Consider the following 23,585-nt stretch of genomic DNA (forward strand, 5'->3'; position numbering starts at 1 on the left):
TAAATGCATATTTTAATTGTTATGGACTAATCGCTAGAGAGGGATCATTTTGGGAACTTTTTAAAAAGTTTTTGATTATGTACTATTATGCTTTGATTTAATATATGATTTAATCTATGATTGTAGCTTAGAAAATTTGAAGACTAAGGGAGTATAAAATAGCAACCCAATTGAAGAATAAATTGAGTTTTAGATCAATAGTTGGGGTTTGGGCTATTAACCCATATTAACCAAAAGGACTTTGAACTGTGAAGGAGTAATTCATTTTTTATGCATAGTCATAATTAGTTGGCTTAGAGATCAATCATATTGTGAATAAATTTTGATGGAAAAGAGAAAGAGCATATTGTAGGAAATTAAGTCAAATTAATTAATAAAAAAAGGAAATATCAGGTCCAACATCTAAGTGATATACTATGTGCATGATAATAGGCAATTCTTCATACCATTTTTTGGTTGATTTTTTATAGTACTTTGTTATTGAAATTGATCAACCCAATAACCTTGCACATATGCTTTATTATATAGGACTAAAATTCTTAAATTGTCATATCATTGTTGATTACTTATGTATCTTCAAGTTAGGTATTGTTAATACCATTCTAATAGCAATAAACACATTTACTAGTAATAAACTAATGTATATTGCATCTTTATTGTTAGAGTAATTAGGATAATCACTTAATTAATAATCTAATTAGGTCCTTTATTACTTTATTCACTTAAGCTAAGCTTAGGAGTATTTTTTTTTATTATATTAAGCTTTATTTAACACATTTTGTCTCATTCATATTATGTGGACACTTGTCAATCTCTCTTTTAATCTTCTTCTAGGGTTTTCGTCTAAGGTTTCTTTATCCTTTCTATAAGGTTTCATTATATTCATTTGTATCATTAATATTTTGTGTATCAATACAATTCTTGAGTTGCTGAAAAAAACTCCAACATAGTCTTAGAACTCTAGATCTATTAAGTTCTTGTGCAAATTTTGAGAGATATATCCTTAAGAAAAAAATTAGTGCAATTTGGGCTCAATTTGACCTCACTATTGGATTTAGAGTATCTAAAAACATAAAGATTGCATGTTCATTAGCCAAAATTAGAAACATTACAAATAAAAGCAAAAAATCTTCAAGGACACACAGATCCAAGCAAATTTTCTAGATCTACCATTATTACCCTTGATTAGACATAAGTGCATAGATTTCAACTTTTTTCTATTTTTTCTTCATTTTTCAAATTTTTTGTTAGCCAAAAAATAATCCATTAAAAAAAAGCAAGAAAAACTTTTTTTAAAATTATAAAATCAAAAATCAAAATCACTTTTGTTTTTAACAAAATAAAATTTAAAAAAATCAATAAAAAAAGGGGTTGCATGTTTTTTAAGGCATTGAAAATCAAAGGGCAACAAAAGAAATCAATTAAAAAATAACCTTTCCAAAGGCATATGTCCACATGTATTTATTGTAATTTGTAAAAGAAAACATTAAACAAAGCCTTATAAAAGACATACACCCTCATTACATGCTACCCACATGTACCTATTTGGGTACAGTCAAATTCACTTGATTTGACTTTGGGCGTACAAACACATGCAAGCTTCTTTATCTTGTGAAGAATATTCTTTGATTCCACCAAGATGCTAGTCACATGTAACATGTTTTCCTAGGCACCTCTCTTCTTGGGAAAATAATATTCCAACAAGATTTTAGCATATCTCATAACCAAAATATTCTAGGAATATTCTCTGGTGACATTAGCATGTGTACCATTTTTTGCACATATGAGTGTCTTTGTTGTCATTGATGTCAAATCTGTGTGATCCAAATGTTGGTAATGTTGTCTATGTTGGTGTTGTCGGTCCAGATATGTATTTCGATGTATATATTGTTGTGTCAATATTGAGTACTAGAACAGATGTATAGCAGAAGTATGTGGTTTCAGTATGTTCATGTTTCTAATGATTGAACACATATGATTGTTGGTCCAGATGCCTGGTTAAATGTCTTTATAGTACCGAGTTATTTGCAAATTTGTGTTGTGCTAACTAGATAATATGGGATGGTGATTTAAGGTGTTTTTGAAAGTTTAATGTTCCTTACTCAATTTTGGAAGTTATGCTATTATCTTTGTTGACTGCTTTGGTGAACTATAGTGTGGTATGGAATATGTGTTTGCATCGAACATACTTCAGACGATCATGATATCTATTGTATAATTGATCTAATAGTTTGTCTTCAGATTTTCTGATGGTTTAAATAATTGTTCGTGGATGATATTATTGTTCTAATATTATTTTCAGGAGTGTGCAGAGGAATGTGTTTCTTTCCTTGTCTTGACATTGTTGTAAATCAAATGTTACTATTCCTAAGGTGTTGGACTTCTTTTGTGGTGGACTGCTTATTCTTTTTTTGGTCCAGATTAAGATTTTTAGATTAAGCAGATCAATTTGTACCGACTTATGCATATTGGTCCAAGAGGTTGCATGCAAATATTTTTTAATGATGATTGAAAGGTGTGCCAACTTGGTGTGAGTCCTCACACGTCTTCTCTACCTTTCAGATGATATTTTGGTTCGATGTTATATACAAGTTATATTTTTCTTTTGGCCGACCTAATAGAGATTATTGTTGATTTGATTAATATATAATGAAAAGATCAATAAAGGTTTGGTATGATGAATGATGGAAAAATGAAGTATGTAATGTGGTGAGATGTGCAGTATGAATATAATGTGAAGTTGAAGAGAGTCAGAGGTTCAGATGTATTGCAAATCAAACAAATGAGTATTATGGTGTGAACTGTTATCCGCATTTTGTCAGATGCTTTTTGTATACAGTCCAATGTATTGTTCCTAATATATTTGACCAGTTGTTTTGTATCTTGCCCTGAAGAAGTGGTCTTCAGTTGTGCAAGTCATTATCTTGTATCTTTCCTAAGGTTTGGCACCTTAGTCTGCAAGTCTGGATCAGTGACCTCTTTGGTCGGTGGCCTTAATAATTGTAAACAGTTATTATATATTGTGAGTTTGATTCTCACTGTGGTTTTTCCCAATTTAGGTTTTCCACGTAAAATTTTTGGTGTTCTTGTGTAGATGTTTTTATGGTTCATTTGTTTACTTCCATGCATAAGTATTTGGATGAATGTTATTGCTCAAGTAGCTCAATGAGATCAAGTTTTTGTGTATGTCGATTCACTCCCTCCCCCCCCCCCCTCTCTTAGCCTTTGATAGTGTTCAACACCATTATCTCCTAGCCCCCTCCTTCTTGTCTAAAGGAGGATTGTTTTGTTTTGGCCATAACTTTTAGATACGATGTTGAAATTGGGAAAACAAGATATCATTGGAAAGCCAATTTTGAGTATTTTCTAGTGGTGGAGGTGTCATCTTTAGATTCAACTCCAATTTTTTGTTATACTCAGTCAAAGTTATATCTTTCATTTATGTTTCTAAGTTCATATCTTTCTACCAACATTTATGGGTTTCATAATTCTTACAACATTGGAAAGTTGATTCAAAGCTCTTTAAATATGTACATATATTTTTTATAAATTTTTCTTTAGTTACATTTTATTCATTGTGTTTTCACTTTTTGGTTAATTACTTGGACATTTTGACACATGAAAATGATGTACTTGTAGGAGAGGACTTTATTTGATCCGATTTACATGCATTGATGTTTTTTAAAGTCTAATTATTTTAATTTTGAGGAGGTATCATAGGTTTTTATATTCATCCTTTTACAATCATTCTAGCAAAGGGTAATTATGAGTCTTGCCGACATCACATCCTAACAAATCTCAAGTGCCTAGATATTTTGCCTTATTTGTATGGACTCATACCTAAACTAGCCACACTAGGGGGTAGTTTAACTCGGGGTATTATCATAGATCATGTTGTAGGATTGATTTGTTGTAGTGTTGAACATAAGATTATGTGTGCTATGTCAAACGTTGAGTCCCCATACATTTTGGACCAAACTTTGGGAGATGCATGGAGACCCTAATATATTTCCACTCCAAGAGGATCTTGCAGTAGAATGTCTTATTCCCCTTAGCAATTGTATACCCTTTGATGATGATACTTTAGAGGAGATTGAGTACATCAAAGGTCTTGCATGTTTCTATCGATTAGAAACTTGTCTTCTAGTTTCTACTCCTCACATTGAGACCCCATTTCAAACTATATCTTATATTGTTCTTGATCAACTTGACATTAACACATGCATGATCCCCATTCATTAAGCGTAACATGACATTCTTCTTCCAAACACAATTACTTGGGATTCATGTCTTGTAGACATATCATCCTTGTTTGTGGAGTCTCATATTGCAGATATGGAGAATGATTTTGAGGACATACATCTCCTCTTTGTTGATAGTCATAACAATCTTGTCAATCCATCTTCATCACCCATGGAGCTTGTTCTACATCAATTTTCACAAAGTCCTAGATTGTCACCTTCTACATTGATTGGGTATGTACCTGATTGATTTGTGGCACCATCATCCTTCATGGACATAACAATAATCGAGTAGTTTCCATAGGTACACTATTTATATTTGAATTCCTATTTCTTCTAGTTTATGAAATTGGATTCTAATATCACCAGTGGATTTGTTTCTTCCTAAGGGGAGAAATGTTGTTTGCACAGTGAATTATATTATGTCTTCAAGCTTTCATCATTGGCATAGGAGTTGATTCTTCGTGGGGGGTATTTATTGTACTTATGTGAAAGAAGCAATCCTTAGGGGCATCAATTCCTCCTTTCCTTCTCTCACTAGTGTAGTTATTTCATTTTCTCTCTTTTGGAGAGGAGTTTTATCTCATTGAAGTTTTCTCCTTTTTTTAGTTGTGAGAGATTGCATTGGTTGGTACATGGGTACCTAATTAGACTATTTTATCGTGGCCCATCTATTCATGCATTCATGCACTCATCCTTGCATTCTTATTTAGGGTTTTAGTTTCTCCCTAAGTTAATCTTAAGGGGGATATTAGAGTAATTAGGATAATCACCTAATTAATTATCTAATTAGGTCCTTTATTATGTCATTCACTTAAGGTAAACTTAAGATTGCTTTTATATTTTATTCACTTAAACTTTATTTAGCACATGTTGTCTCATTCATTATGCTTTGGACACTAGTCAAGATCTCTTTTAATCTTCCTTTAGGGTTTTCATCTAGGGTTTCTTTATCCTTTTTATAAGGATTCGTTGTATTGATTTGTATCATTAATCTTTTGCACATCAATACAATTTTCAAGTTGTTGCGAAAATTTATCTTGCTTGATATCCATTTGTGACATGTGTTTCTCGTGTGGTCATTCATGGGCTTGTGGAGTTGAACAAATAAATCCAACACTTGTTGGATTCATACTTGCCTCGATTATCTTTTTTAATAATTGTTTATTTGTTTCCATTGAATTATATTTGGTATATGAAAAGAGGATACTCATGCAGTCCAAAATGTATGATTACCATCTTAGATTATGTTTTGAGTATATAATGATGAATGACTATATAGTATGGGATATGCATGTCATTCATTAAATAAATGTTATATCAAAACATGACAATCATTTTCTAAAGTCTAAAGTTAATGTTAAAATTACATGCAAATGATTAAAATATATGTATTAAATAAAAGGGGTTAAATGAGAGAAAGTTGATAAATTTGAAATATATGAGATTAAATTTATAGAATAATATTATTTTATTTTATTACAATCAAAAACATTATTTTGTTTTATTATAATTTTAATTGACAGTGTGATTTTTATCGAAATTACTTGTGAACTTCAATTAAAAGGGAGATCTATAAATTAAAAAATGATAAGAATATAGATGGAGTAAAATAAATATAGAAACATAATGAAGTATAAAAATATTTAATGTCATTAATTATATTTATTAATTACATATTTTTTTGAGTTGTGATGCAAATGCATCTCATGCTACTAAGGACAACAACTAAATTACATGGGGAGAAATGTTATGTGAATCTTTCCCCAAGAGAGGATAAAATGATGAAATATCCCTTTAGAATTAAAAGGGAGATAAAAATAAAGGATATTACGATCATTTGATCAAAAGGGGGATTAATAAAGAATAATTATAAAATGCTTTAAAAAGAGAGAAGAATAATTATTTATTAAATCCTTATTAAAAGGAAACTCTTGTGAAAGGGTTTGATGGTTTGGAAACCACCCCTTGATATGTTATATAAAGTATTCATGAGAAAGAGGCATGGAGATAATTCAAGGAAGATGAAGAAGGTGGCTTGGTGAGCTATGTGTGGGCTTGGAGAAGGGGGCATAAAGTGTGTCTAGAACTCAAGGTATAGTGTATACATGGTATGTCTTGACCAAGTTTGTTATGCATGTTGAGTAATTATTCTAGAGCATGTTGTATGCATGTTGAACAATTACTCTGGACCGAGATGTGTTGATGCTTGAGAAGCATTCGTGTTGGTTCTAAATAAGAACTAATTCCTCCTAGATGTGCCATAGCTATGAGGACCAAGATGACTAAAACCTTCTTAGAGTGAGAATTGTCATTCTAGGTGCTCAAGATTTAGATAAGTATTGGAAATATTGATGATAAAAGATATTGAGAATATGATATATGAATTTGGAGATAATATGATCCATTTATGTGGTTGTGTTATTCAATTTACCGTGTTAGATATTTCCTTTAGAGTACTTATAAATTATTACATTTATAGTATCCTTTGATATTTATATCTATTTTGGATTTCATTATATATTGCAAATCATGTTGTAGAGAGGGAAAAGTGAACCACTCTAACAAGCAGATAGCAACCTCTCGAGGACTCACTAATCGAACTCTCCACTCATGATGAGTACAAAGCCTAAGGTTGTCAGGTACCCCGGAGATAATACAAGATGGGTCACAAAGATCTTATGATGACCTTCATCAACTTTCTTTCTAAGGATGCACATGTGAGTCGCAAACAATACCACAACACACTAGTGCCCTGTAAGGATAGAGTACAGAGTTCCATACAGAAAAATGTAGAGCAACGAGATATGTGTTCTAGATGAACTTAAACTAAACAAATGTACAATATGAAGCAAAAAGGACTGTAAATACTTAAATAGAAGAATGGAAGAAGGGAAATAAATAGTCTCACAATGGGTCCACAATTGAAGCCTCCACCAAAATGACTCTTCTTTGATGTAACTTCCACACAAGACATAAAAGAAAATGTTGGGATTGTGTTTTAGAGGTTTGCCATAATCAAACCCTCATTCTGGTGTTTCCATCTCCACAGACAACGATATAGATTGATAGATTGATAGGAAAGTCAATGAATGAAAGATAAAGTACAAATGCAATGATCAAATATGCTAATGGAGATCAAACGAGAAGAGAATAACTCCCCTTTCATACCTAAAGTGAAGAGCTTGCCAGATCAAAAAGAAGAAGCACGAGGTCCTCCTCAAAGCATGAAAATGGTGTCCAAGATGTGAAAGAGATGCTTGAGAAGAATGTTGGAGTTTGAAAGAGAGTGATTCCAATGCTAGAGAGAGCTTGAGTAGATCAAATAGAGTCTATAGAGACCAAAAAATGAAGCTCCCAAGGAAAGATAAGCAAGTTGGGAACAAAATCGACATCGGTGGTTGCAACAAGAGGCATTACGAACTCTGCCAGTTGTAGGTGTAACGCTTCAACAACCACCTTCAAATTGCGAATTCGTGGGACGATAGTGCCACGTGCAGAGGTCTATGAGTGAAATAGTCAATAGAGTCAAGAAAACGATAGAAGGGAGGATGATAGAGAAAGCCAACTAGACAAAACAATGAGGTGAGGGAATTCTCCAACCACCTTAAAGCAAAGGCACTTATGTAGCGTGGAATTGCATGGGGTACAATTTACAACGTTACATTTTGCCCCCTTTAGCAAGCATATCATTATCACAAGATGCAAACTAAAGTAAGGAGTTAGAAAGTTTACCAAGATATGAAGGGAAAGCATAATCCTCTAACCATGTGAATTTGCCCCCGGGAAGAGACTTGGACCTTCATGAGATATTGTTGGGTTGTTTTATCAAAAACATGTTAGTTGCAGACAACTAGACACGAAGGTAACAAGATTGTGATCACTAAGATCAAAATAGTTTGCCGATATGGGTACCAAGTTGTGTTATACTGGATAGCCATACAATAGGGACACCATATATTGATTAGATAGTTGATTGGCCCCCAGAAAGGTGATAAAGATCATGTGATTTGGCCCCCACAAATGCAACAAGATAAAATAAAGATCAAATGGTTTGGCCCCCACAAAGGCAAAGGATAAAATAAAGATTATTAGATAAATAGATACTAAGATGCAAATGTGGATATGCAAAAATGTAGAGACATGATAGTCCCCCCTTAGAATGCTATGTGGTGCACGCATGTCACTCTAAGGAGAAGAGATGTGTCGCATCAACACAACAAGATGTTTTCGTGGAAGGCCACCTTGAAACAATTAAAACCTACAACATCAACAAAAACACAAAAAGACAGGGGGATCCAATAGTTTGAGATTAGAAGAACCCACAACAATAAAAATAAATAATATATAAGTTTGCATATAAGTTACTCATCATGGTCCTGAAGTTTCAGATCTGAAACAAATACATGAAAACAAAGATAAAATAAAATTCAGGTCAACATGGAAGAAATACAAAATGCCTTCAACTCTTTGCATCGTCCCCAAATGTCAAAAATCAAGATACAACAAATAGAAGAAGGTTTGCGACAAATAATATCTTGTTTCCAAGCACCTACAAAGTGATTTGGGTCCTCCAGAAGGGCACAAATGCATAAAGACACTCAATACCTCGTGTTTCCAAGTACCAATGGAGTAACTTGGGTCCTTCAAAGGAGCACAAAATACATACAACAAGCATGGGGGAACACAGTCAGACACACTCTAATCTACAAGATAAGAAGAGTATTGTCCTAGTAGTCACCTGCCATCAGGTCATCATCCTCCTAATCTTGATCATATGAGGTGGGAGGACGAGACGGAAGAGGGACAACTGCATGGGCAACACTAGGTGCCTCACCAACAACAAGAGCTAGAGATTATGTAGCTTCCACATCCTCATCTTAGAGATCCTCATGTAAAGATCGTAGACAACATTGGGATATCCTCTAAAGAATCGAACAAATACCAATCAACAAAAGAGGTAGGTGACTCACCTTGAGGCGACAAAACAGGAGTCGCACTGCCAACCTCTGGAAGAGGGAGAAAGACAAACTCCAGAGAAGGTAAAACCTTCTCAACAATTGATAAGGATTGTATTCCATACAATTTGAATATGTAATTATTATCTCCATTAAGTGTTTGTAATAGGAGATTATTATTATTGGTTCATTGTGACTAAATATTTTGGTTTCCTAGTATTGGGCTAGTTGAGATCTTCATGGGTTAGTTGAGATCTTTTCTCAACTTTCTTCTTATTTAGGAGATTTTGTCTCTTCATTTTTTGAGGAAGTTTTCCTCTTGAAAGCTATTAAATATTGTTATGTTATTAATAAAAAATAGCTAGAGTTTGTATTTGTTAATTGTTTGTATGAACTAGCTCTCGGGAGTGGAATTTCTCACTTCCTTGAGAAATTCCACATCACTGGTATCAGAGCATCAGATCGTGGGTTGTAGCATTCATATTCATATCTATACAACTCAATTGTAGTTTAAAAATAAATATATATTTTGTTTTACTCAAAGTTGTGTGGACTACAATGTTTAGAAAGGTGCCACGACCTCAAGAAAGTGTTTTGCAAGGCTTATAATAGGTCATTTTGAAGGATTTTCTATCATCTCAAATGGGTATTTTATAGCATTCAATTTGGTTTTTTAGTTTTTGAGATATCCTATATTGAAGTATCATAGTTCTGGAAAAACTCGGTGAAGCCTACCTTGCATTTCGGGATGAATTTTATCCCTGTAATGGCCACAATAGAGGAAGTATCTTATATCAATGGAAAGATCTCTTCGATACCTCAAATGGGTCTTTGACAGAATTTGATTTCATGCCTTATAACAAAAGTTACAAACAAATTTGTAGCTAAAGGTCCACCGACTCTACAGCTCCTACGCTTACCCTTAGCTACTTCTATTTAATTCTATCATTATCTTTTTCTATTCTTTTGTAAACATGTGTGGAAATATATTCTGATGTAAAAATTGAAATTTGATTTTGAGAACCCACCATTCATTTTTTATATTAATAAATGTTAATATTGGCATCATCTAACAACGTTTTGGGCTTCTTTGTTCTACTTTCAATAGTGATTTTGCCCACTACTTATGCATTTTCCTTGTAGGTTTGCTTTGGTATACATGACTCTGGCAGTTTATCTATCTTCTTTTCGCAGTCACTCAAGGTTTGAAAGGCCCCATGCTAGATTTTTGTTGGAGTATAGTTTGCTTCAATAGCCTCGTCATTTGGATCACCACACTATGTATGGTGTTATAGCCATTTCGGAACTTGTTTGTTGGGAGAATTTTAGCTGATCTTGGATTCCAAGTCTTTGAATCACCAGTTTCATCAGACATCAACGCCATCGACCACATCAACACCATTTTTCTTCTATCATGATAGCATTGGAGGCCATTGCTTCTATGGTTGGAAGGAATGATAAGGATTATATTCCATACAATTTGAATATGTAATTATTATCTCCATTAATTGTTTGTGTTAAGAGATTATTATTAGTGGTTCATTGTGACTAAATATTTTGGTTTCTTAGTATTGGGCTAGTTGAGATCTTCATGGTTAGTTGAGATCTTTTCTCAACTTACTGCTTATTTAGGGAAGTTTGTCTCTTCATTTGTTGAGGAAGTTTTCCTCTTGAAAGCTATAAAAGATTGTTATTTAATTAATAAAAAATAGCCAGAGTTTGTATTTGTTAATTGTTTTGTATGAACTAGCTCTCGGGAGTGGAATTTCTCACTTCCTTGAGAAATTCAACATCAACAATGCAAATAGATGCAGACAAAGAAACAAGCAGTGAAATAGACAAACACACAGAAACAAAGGTCATCGGAGATGGCTTTCGATGACAAAACTTAGGAATGGGGCAATGCTTAAACTTCTGCTTAGGTTTCTATAGAGCTGAGGGCTTCCAATCAATCATAGCGGGTTTAAGTACTCCATGAAAGCTCCAATGAAGAGGAGGTTGCAAGACAGCCGAGTTGGACAATGTTGTAGTAGACACCGCCTGTATATGCAGCATTTTGATGGGTTGAGAAAATATAAGGATATCAGGTAGGGAAGTGATGAGGAGTGGCTCCAAGGAGGGAGCAATGAAGACCTTTACCCTCTTGAGGCGAGGCTCGTCAATAGTTTTGAGAGCAACAGGCAACAACATAGGAGATAGAGCAGGCATAGATGCACCAGAAGCAATGGGAATGGGAGCAGGCATTGAAATAGCGAGCACAGGAGAAAACACCAACGAATCATTTGGACCTTCAACGCGGCCTCACGTTCTCAGGCCATTGCTTGCTGATGACTCTTATGCTTACACGCAAGCTGGTTTTGACATAAATGGGGACCAAGAACGAAAATTGGAGAACGATCAACGACATCATGCTCCATGGGAGAGGCCTTCGAAGTTGTTGTTGGCAAAGGAGAAGGCCTAATCGATGAAGTAGGAGGTGTTGGTGAAACAAACCCTGTAGGTGCAACCACAAACACTCTTCCCCGTTTTTCTTAAGGAGCATTTAAAGGAACGGGGGGTACCCTCGAAGGTTATGATGTAGGAGCCAGGGATGATAGATGAGCTCTAAGTGAACAATGATTGGGAGCCCAAAAGGAGGGTGAGCAATGGACGTTGACGGCGTGGGTGTGTTATTTTGCCTGCACTAGGTGTAGTTGCATGAATAGAAGATCCTATTTGAGGTTGCATAGTCTTAAGAGGGCAGGGTCTACCCTGAGGGACAAGTCTATTTTTAGCCCCAAATGTAGAAGAGGTAGAAAACACAACCCACTACAGTATAGGAGCAGACAGGGAAGCAGGACCAGAAGTTGATGCATGAGGAGATAGAGAAATCGCAAGCTAGACCCATGTAGAGGCCAACTCCCCCGTTTAGTACTTGCAATAAGCTTTGTATAATAGGTCTCTGCAAGGAAGCATATGCCCAATCGGACTAGGCCAGAAATGATCTAATGAATAACCACCGCATGCAATCAACAACTAAAATCTAGTGTCTTGGACAATGTGCATTGTGCCCTCGTGGGGGAACTTTAAGAACTTGTGAATAATCGAGGTGACCACTTCCATGGTGATCAGTAAAGGGATACCCATCTTAACCTGTAACATGTCCAACTCGAGAATGACAACAAACATACTCGACACTGCCTTAAATCCCGTAAGGACCATCAAAGTGGTGTTACCTAGAGAAGGAATAGACAACTCGTTATGCATGCGAACAAAGGCATGACACTCGTCATATCTCACCCTATGTAAACCATTTATAAACAGAGCCTCCTCTGTAATAACATCGACTCGACATGTAGGACCGACCATCACACTTGTAACAGTGTGATCGTTTATCTTAGTCGGGATGTATTACAAAGTAGGCTCCCCACTGTAAGGAGCATCAAGAGGTGTGAAGGATATGTCATTACTTCTAGTCCTCTGGCTGGGGGGCGAGATTGAAGTGATAATGACCATGTTAATGTACGGGCCACCACTCAACTCAGGGTCTGATGATGTGAAAATGAAGTTTAAATAATGCTAATGAAATAATAGTTAAAGAAGATGCTTAAGTCTTTAAGACCAATCAAAATGTAGAGGGAGAAAAGTGAACCATTCCAACAAGCAGCTAGCAACATCTCTGGGACTCCCTAATCAACCTGTCCTCTTGGGATGAGTACAAAGCCTAAGGTTGTCAGGTACCCCAGAGATAACATGGGATGGGTCAAAAGAATGTTGGAGATAACAAGAATGTTGGAGTTTGAAAGTGAGTGATTCCAATGCTAGAGAGAAATTGAGTAGATCGAATAGAGTCAATAGAGACCAAAAATGGAGCTCTCAAAGCAAAATAAGCAAGCTACGAACAAAATTGACATTGGTGACTGCACAAAGAGGCGTTACGAAATCAACCAGTTGCAAGCATAACGCTTCAATGGCCACCTTCATATTGTAGATTCACGGGACGCTAGCACGACGACGTCTTTGTCGTGCGTAGACATCCACAAGTCAAACAATCAACAGAGTTGAGAAAAGGACAAAAGGGAGGATGACAGGGTAAGCCAAGTGAACAAAAGGACAAGATGGTGAAGGAATTCTCTAATCAACTTAAAGCGAAAGTGCTTATGTAGTGCAAAATTGGATGGGGTCCAATTTATGGCATTACATATGTTAACTCTAGTATTAACCATTTTATTAATTCTACTACAAATACTTAGCTAACTCTAAGAGAAAAGTGACATTACAGAAGTAAAAACAATTGAAACCAAACTCAAGGGGTCCTGGTGAACCAAATTAACAAAAATCTTGAGTCTAAAAAGGCTAGACTTTTTCAAGTCTACACCCCAGAAGGCGAGGAAATATATATTTTACGATGGATTTGAGCTCTAGATGTTGTACTTAATTTTTTCCTACAAACTTTTCACTCATGACCCCATTCACTAAATTTAATAAGATCTTAAGTCTAGAAACATTGCAAATTTTTAAAATCAATCTATTCTAGAAGTGAGAATGCAAATGTATTTTAGTTATATATAGGCTTGGTTTGGATTTCAATTTATAACACTACATATTTAGTTTTCTCACCTAGCTATATTTAATAAAAGGAATCAGGTAACAACTACAAGAGTTATTAGTTACATGCATTTGGTGGAAATACATCATCATACATATCTTTGTAATTCAAAGATTAAAATGATATGATATGTAAATTTATGCCCATCTTCACTATATTTAATTAACACTCATTCATTAATAAGATTTCATTAGAACCATGAACCATACAATCATACAATTTTTTACACAAATTATGAGATCCTCATGAGTTACTCAAAAAGTGTGTTCATTAAACAAAGTAAATGTGGAGGTGAGCATAAGTAACACATATCACTAATATTTAAGCATCTTAATCATCATCATTAAAAGTACAGTAAATAAAAAGAAGGGAAGGTAATTAAGGGCAAAACATTATTACTATTAATAGAAGGATCATCAATGTTTGGCTCATAATAGTATTTGTAAAGCCAACGTTAAAGACACCATCATTATAGATACCATCATCGCTAGCATGAGCCATATACGAGGTATGGTCAATATGGAGTTCATGAACAAGTAAAAACATCCAAAATATAAGTAAAATTAATAGCAAGCCTCATGAGAAATTGAAATTAACATACTCAATGAAAGAGTGCATCCATGGAATATGCACCACCATCTTCATAGTAAAAGGAGTTGATGTCATCAAGAATCAATACATTAGATGTAACCATTAAAATACATTGAATTTCTTAATGCATGTATAGATAGAAGCTAAGTTGATGAGAATATATAGAAAAATAATTAATAAACAAGTCAAATCATTGTGGATAAAACTCAAATAATAGGAGAATTGATGGATTTTAAGACTCGATAAAGGAAAACAATCAATAAATTTCATATTTGAAATGAAATTTTGAATTTAAATTTTAGATATCATATCAAAAATCAACAATAGAAGAATGGTAGATCCTAAGTGGTGTAAGATCTATTGAATTCTTAAAGTTGGAAAAAATAAAGTAAACCCTAGTTGAACTTGTTAAGGTCCCACAACTATAGATATAGGTCTAATAAATGATATTCCAATTAACACAAATCATCCCTAAATAAATACATAAAATTGAGTATGATAGTGTGTTACAATAAAAACATGAGTGAAATAGAGGGATATGAGGTTTCTTAGCTATTTCACATTTGACTTGATTAATTGATGCCTAGTAGTTGATGAATGTATTAAGTATTGGATACATGACTGAATATTTGCTAATTGTTGTTGTTGACATAAAGTATAATTTTAAAACAAAATATTTCAATTAAACCATTAAAATCTTAAATCTATACTAAATGCAATCCCAATGAGAAATAAATCAAAACAAAAAAATTTAAAATGAATAAAAAATTACCCTTATTCAATTTTTGGTTCACCAAAAGGTGGATTTTCTCATAAATGGCTCTCGTAGCGTAATTTGTTATGAACTCAAGATTAGATCGAGAAAATTATTAAGGCTAAGAGATTTGTAGGTTTTCAAAAACAAAGATCAAAGGTGGAGAGCAAATGTGGAATGGATGGTCGGGATTGAGTTAGCTGGGAAGTTAAGAGATGAAGGGTGAAGGATAATTGGGTTTTAAATTTAAAGAATGATTTTTGGGAGAGCATTGGGCAGGGATTGATGAAGGATTTTAATTAATTTAATTAATTAAATCATGTGGAAAGGGATATGAAATGGGTATTAGGACTTAGGGAAAGGTAAGTTAGAACTTTACGAGAAAATGGTTCACCTTCTCTTGAAACCTAAACACACAATGTCATATTGAGGAACATGTTCAAGTGTATATATGATTTTTTTGCACTTTAGTTAGGCCTCTTGTTTTTCAAAATGTCAAAAGTGCATAAGAAAGTGATTTGTAAGATGCCTAGAATGAGGTGGTATTGTGGTATTTGTTTGTGTGGAGCTAATGCAAGTAAGTTTTAATGATTATTTTCTCTTTAAATGTCTCTCTTATATGTCTCTCTATCATTACACTAATGGCCTAGAGCTTGTTAACATCAATATACATTCTACAATGACACATAGAGGTCATATAATCCATGTACATAAAAACACGACCATTAATCTCATCAAAATTTGGAAATCACAACCAATTAATATAAAAAATATTAATTAAAAGAAAACATGTTGTCGCTGCTGTCAAAATTTGTAAATTGTTGTCGTGAAAATCTATTTAATTTAAACTTGGTATGACGAAATCATTAATGGTGTATCCATTGTTTTTAAAGCAAACGATTTGGTTTTCCTCCCACAATTTCAGTCCTTTTTCTTTCCACAATTAAAATGAAATTGTTTTTCCCAAATGTCGATATTTTATGATAAAAAGTTTCTTATCTATTTTGGGTTCTTATAATGAGATGCTTTTGATTGTTTTTATTATAAGAGGTTTTTTATATTTTAAATTTGTTCAAGATTTTTTTGATTACTTTTAGGAATCTTTATTTATTTATTTAGTATAATATAAATATGCTATAATATAATAAATAATATAATAGAAATATCAATAATAATATAATATAAATAATAATAAGACTATATTTATATAGTAAATTATGTATTCTATTCTATTATGTCTATTATGTATTCTATTCTATTATGTCTATATTATTAATATGAATAACTATAATATAATCCAATCTTATTATTTTATGTTTTCCTAAATTTCTATATATTTTTGTAATGATAATATTTTATTTCTATAATTTAAACATAGCCCTAATTAAATCTTAATTTCCTAACTATAATTTAATAAAATTGTAATTCTAAAATTAATTTATAATTTCGCATATATGAAATAAAAAGAGACAAAATCAATGATTGTATAAAGAAATTTACAAAAAGAAAAAATAATAACAAATATCATAAGACAAATAAAAAATTAAAACTTAGAAAAAAAATGTTAAAATGAAATATATGTTTTTAAAAGATATTTATCGACATTCTTTATATGAGAAAATGGTTCACCTTCACTTGCTATCTAAATACACACAATGTTATGTTGAGGAACACGTTCAAGTGTCTATATGTTTTGTTTGCACTTTAGCTAGGCCTCTTGTTTTTCATAATGTCAAAAGTGCATAAGAAAACGATTTGTAAGATGCCTGGAATGAGGTGGTGTTGTACTATTTGTTTGTGTAGAGATAATGCAAGTTCGTTCTAATAATTATTTTCTCTTTCAAATGCCTCCCTTATATGTCTCTCTATCATGACACTAATGAACTACGGTTTCTCTTTGAATACTCAACTCTAAATGTTCAATTCATAGGTTTGTGTGCAAATTGATAGATGATGAGTGAACTAAAGAAATACTACCTTTAAAAAGAAAATAAATAAAAATTGAAAGTGATGCATGATTACATGTGTGATTGAATCCAAAGACTTCACCTACACCTATAATTCTTTTTAAATAAGAAAAAAAATTGAACTGATTCAATTTTAAAATAAAAATATTCACAAAAATAAAAATAAATATTAGACTCAAAACCAACTTACCTACAAAAATAAATTAAATTAAACACTAAAATAATATGTTCTAAAGAATACCGAGACAAACACAAAACAAACAAAACGTGTACTTTTCTCCTCTACAATAATATTGTCCTCCACGATAAAGAGAAACCTTCAAATTTGATGTGCTGCCCATGTGCAGGCATCTAAGGCAATCTCAACTTTCCTTCTTCCCTGGTAAGTGATATGCCACCCCATATCATGATAACATAATGACTTTTACCTTTGGTCAAACATCTTTAGCAATGTTTCAGTACAACGTATCATAATATAGATTAGTTGCCAACACATTAATGTATATCATGCTATCTAAGACTATTCTGACATCGGAAGGTGTGCCAAACCAGAAAAGAAATCTGAAAAGGAAAGCAGTAGGTAGCCTCGAGTAAAGTCCACCCCAAAAACAATACAATGCACAAACAAAACAAAGAAAATTCACATGCAAACAACAATATAAAATTCCTGCAACAGTTCTGACAATATAAACAAACCATGATTCTTGAAGCAGTTGTGCCTGGAAGATTCTGCCTTTCTGTCCTTCACTACCTATTCCAAAAGCTTTTCTATCTACTCATATTTTTAACAATATGATCTGTCAATGACTTGAATTCAGTCTTTGCTCCAAATTATATATGAGTCCATCTCCGATTATTTCTCCAAAGAAACAATCATCCTCTTGAAATTAGAAACAATCAGGGTGACATCAAAAGTGGGAAGATCATGGCAAGGGTGGCACTGGTGGGAGTAGCCATTATAGCAGCACTGTGTATTCAACATTCATGGGCCGTTCAGTATGATGTTGGAGGCAGCCAAGGATGGGAAGCTACAACAGATTTCAAGACATGGGTCTCTGGTAAACAGTTCAAAGTTGGAGACACCCTTGGTAAGTTTAAAGCTCAGATTTTTCCCTCGCCCATCAAGATGGGTATACAAAATCAGCGAAATTATGCACAATGGGAATGAAAACCAGCAAACTTATGTAGCTATCATGTTAATGCATCATTAAATTCTGTTGGACTGCATTAGCTGTTTCGCATCTTTGTTTTTATGTTTCTCACACTTGTCTCAGATTTGTTTATGTTTAGATTTTGAGGGTGTTTTTTTTTTTCATGCACCCCTTCTTTTGTGAATTATGGATAATGGATATCAAAAATAGTAAAATTATGTACAATAGTCGTGAAAATCAGTACAATTATTGAGAAATTATGTTCATGAATTATTAAATTTGGTTGGGATTCAATTAGCTGTTTAGTATTGTATGGGTTTGATCTTTGATTTTATGTTTCTCATGTTTGTTTCAAACTCTGTTTCATTTAGACTCTTAGAATGCACTTTTTTACCACCTGCCCCTTCTTTTGTGAGTTATGTACAACGGATATGAAAATCAGCAAAAATAATGCACAATGGACATGAAAATCAACAAAAATTTTGAGAAATTATGTTTATGCATTATTAAATTCTGTTGGGACTGCACTAGCTGTTTAGCATTGTGTGTGTTTGATCGGTGTTTTTATGTTTCTCATGTTCATTGCAGACTGTCTCATTTAGACTCTCAGAATGCACTTTTTTACCACCCGTCCCTTCTTTTGTAAGTATGTACAATAGACATGAAAATCAACAAAATTATTGAGAAATTATATTAATGCATGGTTTTAACTCTGTTGGGACTGCACTAGCCACTTAGCATAGTGTGTAAGACTCTCTCATTTAGACTCTTAGGATGTACTTTTTTACCAACTGCCCCTTCTTTTGTGAAGTATGTATAATGGACATGAAAATCAGCAAATTTATGTACAATGGGCATGAAAATCAACACATTTATTGAGAAACTATGTTAATGCATTATTAAAGTCTGTTGGGATTGCACTAGCTGTTTAGCATTGTATCAGTTTGATCTTTGTTTTTATGTTTTTCATGTGTTTCAAACTGTCCCATTTAGACTCTTAAGATGCACTTTTTTACCACTCACCCCTTCTTTTGTGAAGCATATACAATGGGCATGAAAATCAACAAAATTATTGAAAAATTATGTTAATGCATTATTAAATTCTGTTGGGACTGCATTAGTTGCTTAACATTTTGTGGTTTGATCTTTAATTTTATGTTTCTCAAGTTCCTTTCATACTTTGTCCCATTTAGACATCTCAGAGTGCACTTTTTAATCACCCACCCCTTCTTTTGTGAAGTATGCACAATGGGTATGAAAGTTAGCAAAATTGTGCACAATGGACATATAGATCAATGGACACGAAAATCAGCAAAATCATTGAGAACAATGGACATATAGATCAATGGACACGAAAATCAGCAAAATCATTGAGAAATTATGTTAATGTATTATTAAATTCTGTTGGAACTGCTCTAACCGTTTACCATTGCATAGGCTTAAACTTTATTTTATGTTTCTCATGTTTGTTTTAGACTCGGTCCCATTTAAGATGTACTTTTTTACCACTAGCTCTTTTTGTGAAATATGTAATAGATATGAAAATCAGAAAAATTCTTGAAAAATTATGTTAATATATTATTAAATTCCATTGAAACTGTTCCAACTGATTAACATTGTGTAGATTCGATCTTTTTTTAATGTTTCTCTATCCCGTTTAGACTTTCTTTCCACCCATCTCTTCTTTTGTATGATTCGCTTAAAAACAATATTAAATGTTCCCACCAAAAGAAATAAACCAGATTGTTGATATGAACATACCAAATATTTAATCTCTGGCAATTTAAACAAATATAACACAGAAATTAATTGTGATGCCCTGCACTAAAAATTCCTCCAGAAAGAAACAAAACAGATTGTTGATCTACACATACCAATTCTTTAAGCTCTTGCAATTTGAACAACTATAACACACAAATGTGGTGTGATGCCGTGCATTAACACTCTGATTGTTCTGCTTACCCGCAGTGTTCAAGTATGGGAGCCTTCACACCCTGGACGAGGTGGATAAAGCGGGCTACGATTCGTGCTCCACTGCCAACGCCATTTCGTCTGCATCAGACGGAAACACCGTGGTGAAGTTGACTACGGCAGGGAAGCGTTACTTCATATGCGGTACAGCGGGCCACTGCCCCGGCGGAATGAAGCTAGAGGTGGACAGCTTGGCCGCGCTAGCAACGGCGCCGGTTGCCCCGCCGGCCCTAGCCCCTTCCGTCGGCGCACCTACCATTCCCTCCTCCCCAACCCCTTCTGATGGCGCCCCCACCTCAGCCACCATTTCCCCCTCCTCTCCATCCGACAGTGCGCCTAGCGCAGCCAAGATTCCCTCCAGCGGCGCTGCTGTTCCGTCCACTAGTCGCACCTCGCCTTCTCCCGCTGGTTCCCCCTCCCAGCGAAATGGAGCCACGGTTAACGGCATTTCGGGCGTTGCTCTAGCAGGGGCCGCCATGGTCGCTTTTCTTATGCTCTGATTTTGTTCTGTCACATTTCATTATATCGGTTCAAATGTTATTTCAATTCGGGGAGGCGTGTTTTGCCCTTCATATTTGTCAGAAATAAGTTCACGTTTTTAGGGTTTTCTATTCTTTCGCCATGAACTGACTGTTATGTAGGGTTTTCTATTCTTTCTCCATGGATTTACTGTTATGTATTCTGAGATGATCTCCATGAATAAAGAGCTGTACTATTTTTAGGAATCTTTACAGGCCTTTGTATCACGAATACTGTCAGACTTTTCAGGATTCTCTGGACCTTAATCTGAGATAAATGCACACAGTACTACATCTGCTGTTAATTCCTCAAGACACATAATTACCTTTTTATTCAGCATAAATTCTGGTCCATTGCAAGTTTTTCATGCTTGCTTGGAATTTAAAGAATGTTATTTAGAAAAAAAATATCAATCGAACTTCTAATTTAAGATGTGCCCTTACATAAATTTGAAAGATTTAAAAGTAAAGTGACGATCGAACCATTAGAATGTATGCACAGCACAATTACGTCCTCCGTATCCAAAGTTCAAATTTACAGACGAAAATGACAATGCCCCACTGAAATTTATAGGCAAAAGAAGTTATGAGATCTTAAAGTTGTCTTTATTTACTTTATCATAAAATTGACTTAAAAATAAATTATATTTTTAAATAAAATATAATGAGGAAACATTTTTTTTTACTGTGTTAAAATAATGGAAATTGTTGAATGTAATTTAAAAAAATATTAACTATTATATTTATAAATAAAATATATTTGAAGAAACAATTTTTTAAACTATGTAAAAATAATGGAAACTGTTGAATGTAATTGTAGATAGGAATTTGGAAACCATCAAAGCAATATAAACATTAGCCTAGCTCAATCACAAAAACTAAATTGCAATGACAAATCCTAATAACATTCAATAAAGATACTGAAAACAAGACATTCAAATCAAATGCAAACCATTACAAACGCGAATATCTCCTCTAGAATTCTCCATTGTCCTTCTTTCTCCTTCAAATTAGTGTGTTTGTGGATCTCACCTACAAGTGCATAAGCATAATATGAAAGCAAGATTGACAAGACAGCACAAGGATACTAGAAGCGTGATTGATTCGGCCTCCTGATTGAAGAAATTCATCCAATTTATAGACAAATTGGAGAGCTGACAAGATTAGCATGAAATTGATTCGAATGGAAATTTCAAATCAAGAATGACAAATATGAAAAATTATGACAAAATTGACACTTTCTATGCAAGATTGATTGATTGACAAATTATGACAAAATTGACAAGGTTGCTATGCAAAATTGATTGATTGACAAATTATGACAAATTATGACAAAAATGACATGTCATTCCCATGAAATTAGGGGAAATAGGAGAAAATAGAAAATTAGATGAATTGGAAATTAGGAAATTAGAAATTGATGAAAATTAGGTAAATTAATTAATAATTTTTCATTCATTAATTAATTTACAAAAAGAGAGAGGAATTAATTAGCCAATTAAATAAATATTTAATTGTGACAAGAAGACTTGGGATAAATAAATAAATTATTTAACCTAAAGGGAAAATGACAAACAAGATTAAATGAATAAATCATAAAACCTTAGAAGATGAATTAGAAATGCAAGGACGACAATTAGGTCTTGACAAAAGATAATTGATGTAGGATCGATTTGATCATGATTCTGACTGACAAAGGACCAATGCTGACAAATGATTTGATTGATAAATTGATCAAATTGATAGGCGCCAATTGACATGATTAGAGAGGACAACGATCGATGACAAATCGATTGCAAAATTGACGAGATTGACAAGAGGACAAGGATCAATGACAAATCGATCGCAAAATGACAAGATTGAAAAGGACAACGATCAATGACAAATCGACCGCAAAATTGACGAGATTGACAAGGATCGATGGTGAATCGATCGCAAGATGACAAGATTGACAAGAGGACAAAACCCTAATTCTATCATTGATTAGGATTGACGATGTCCAGAATGAAATCGAATTGACGATGTCCAAATATGACAAATGAGCACGCACATTGATGCGACAAGATAAGATCGACCAAAATCATGACTGAAGATTATTATCGACAAGACCAAATTCTAAAGTGAGACAAATGAAGAATGCAGAAGAAGGACTCGATGCTCGCAAATGATAAAGACCAAGTGCGTGACATAGAAGAAATGTTAATGCGACGCAAAAACCCTAAAATAAGGCAATGCGCAAATGTTAAAGTATGACTCCGCAAGCGTTGACCATTTTTAGATGTCTACAGTAATTTAAAAATAATATTAATTATAAATTATCAATTGATGATCTAAAGGGACTTTAAAATAATTATTCATGAGGCACAACACTAAAGGTTTTGCAAATGGGGTAGCAAGTTAAGCGGGTTTAACCTTGAAGAAAATCCATTACTAAGTGTGCTTGACTTGGAGTAGTATTGGGATAGGTGAACCATGACCTCTTGGGAAGGCCCAATGTTTCACCTTTGTGAGCGTCACCTAGATGCAATGAGCGCTAAATTTACCATTCATTCTCATAAGAGATGGGTTCTTGTGAACCACTACTTATGAAACATTGGTCAAATGAGTTTGACTAGAAAATTACACATAAATCATGATAGCAATATCATAATTACTTATATTTGTTTTCATAATGATTGTACATTTTAGTAAAAATTTTTATTTTGAACTTGTTTTGATTGGATTATTTTTTACGTAATGAAAAATGTATTAACAATATTATTTTGGTTTTCAGTTGGCATATAATTTAGAGTACTATTTGTTTCCATCTGTATTCATTTATAGGGGGTTAGTCTTAATTCTTAGAT

At 33.6% G+C, this 23,585-nt stretch overlaps 1 protein-coding gene across 1 annotated transcript; it reads left to right on the forward strand.

Annotated features, from left to right (window-relative positions):
• Positions 1-17,818: 17,818 nt before the first annotated feature.
• Positions 17,819-20,948, forward strand: LOC131049372 (uclacyanin-2). The gene is made up of 2 exons (XM_057983418.2): positions 17,819-18,187; positions 20,219-20,948. The coding sequence occupies exons 1-2, from the start codon at positions 18,025-18,027 to the stop codon at positions 20,719-20,721; spliced, it is 666 nt and encodes a 221-aa protein (XP_057839401.2). The 5' UTR covers positions 17,819-18,024; the 3' UTR covers positions 20,722-20,948.
• The last annotated feature ends 2,637 nt before the right edge of the window (positions 20,949-23,585 follow it).

This window comes from Cryptomeria japonica, chromosome 6 (assembly GCF_030272615.1).
Source record: "Cryptomeria japonica chromosome 6, Sugi_1.0, whole genome shotgun sequence".
NCBI lineage: Eukaryota > Viridiplantae > Streptophyta > Pinopsida > Cupressales > Cupressaceae > Cryptomeria > Cryptomeria japonica.

What these genes read in the sequence shown, in the direction of transcription:
- LOC131049372 (XM_057983418.2), top strand. Translation starts at nt 18,025, where the DNA reads ATGGCAAGGGTGGCACTGGTGGGAGTAGCCATTATAGCAGCACTGTGT. An exon ending in CAAAGTTGGAGACACCCTTG is followed by an intron (nt 18,188 to 20,218) that starts GTAAGTTTAAAG and finishes GCTTACCCGCAG; the next exon opens with TGTTCAAGTATGGGAGCCTT.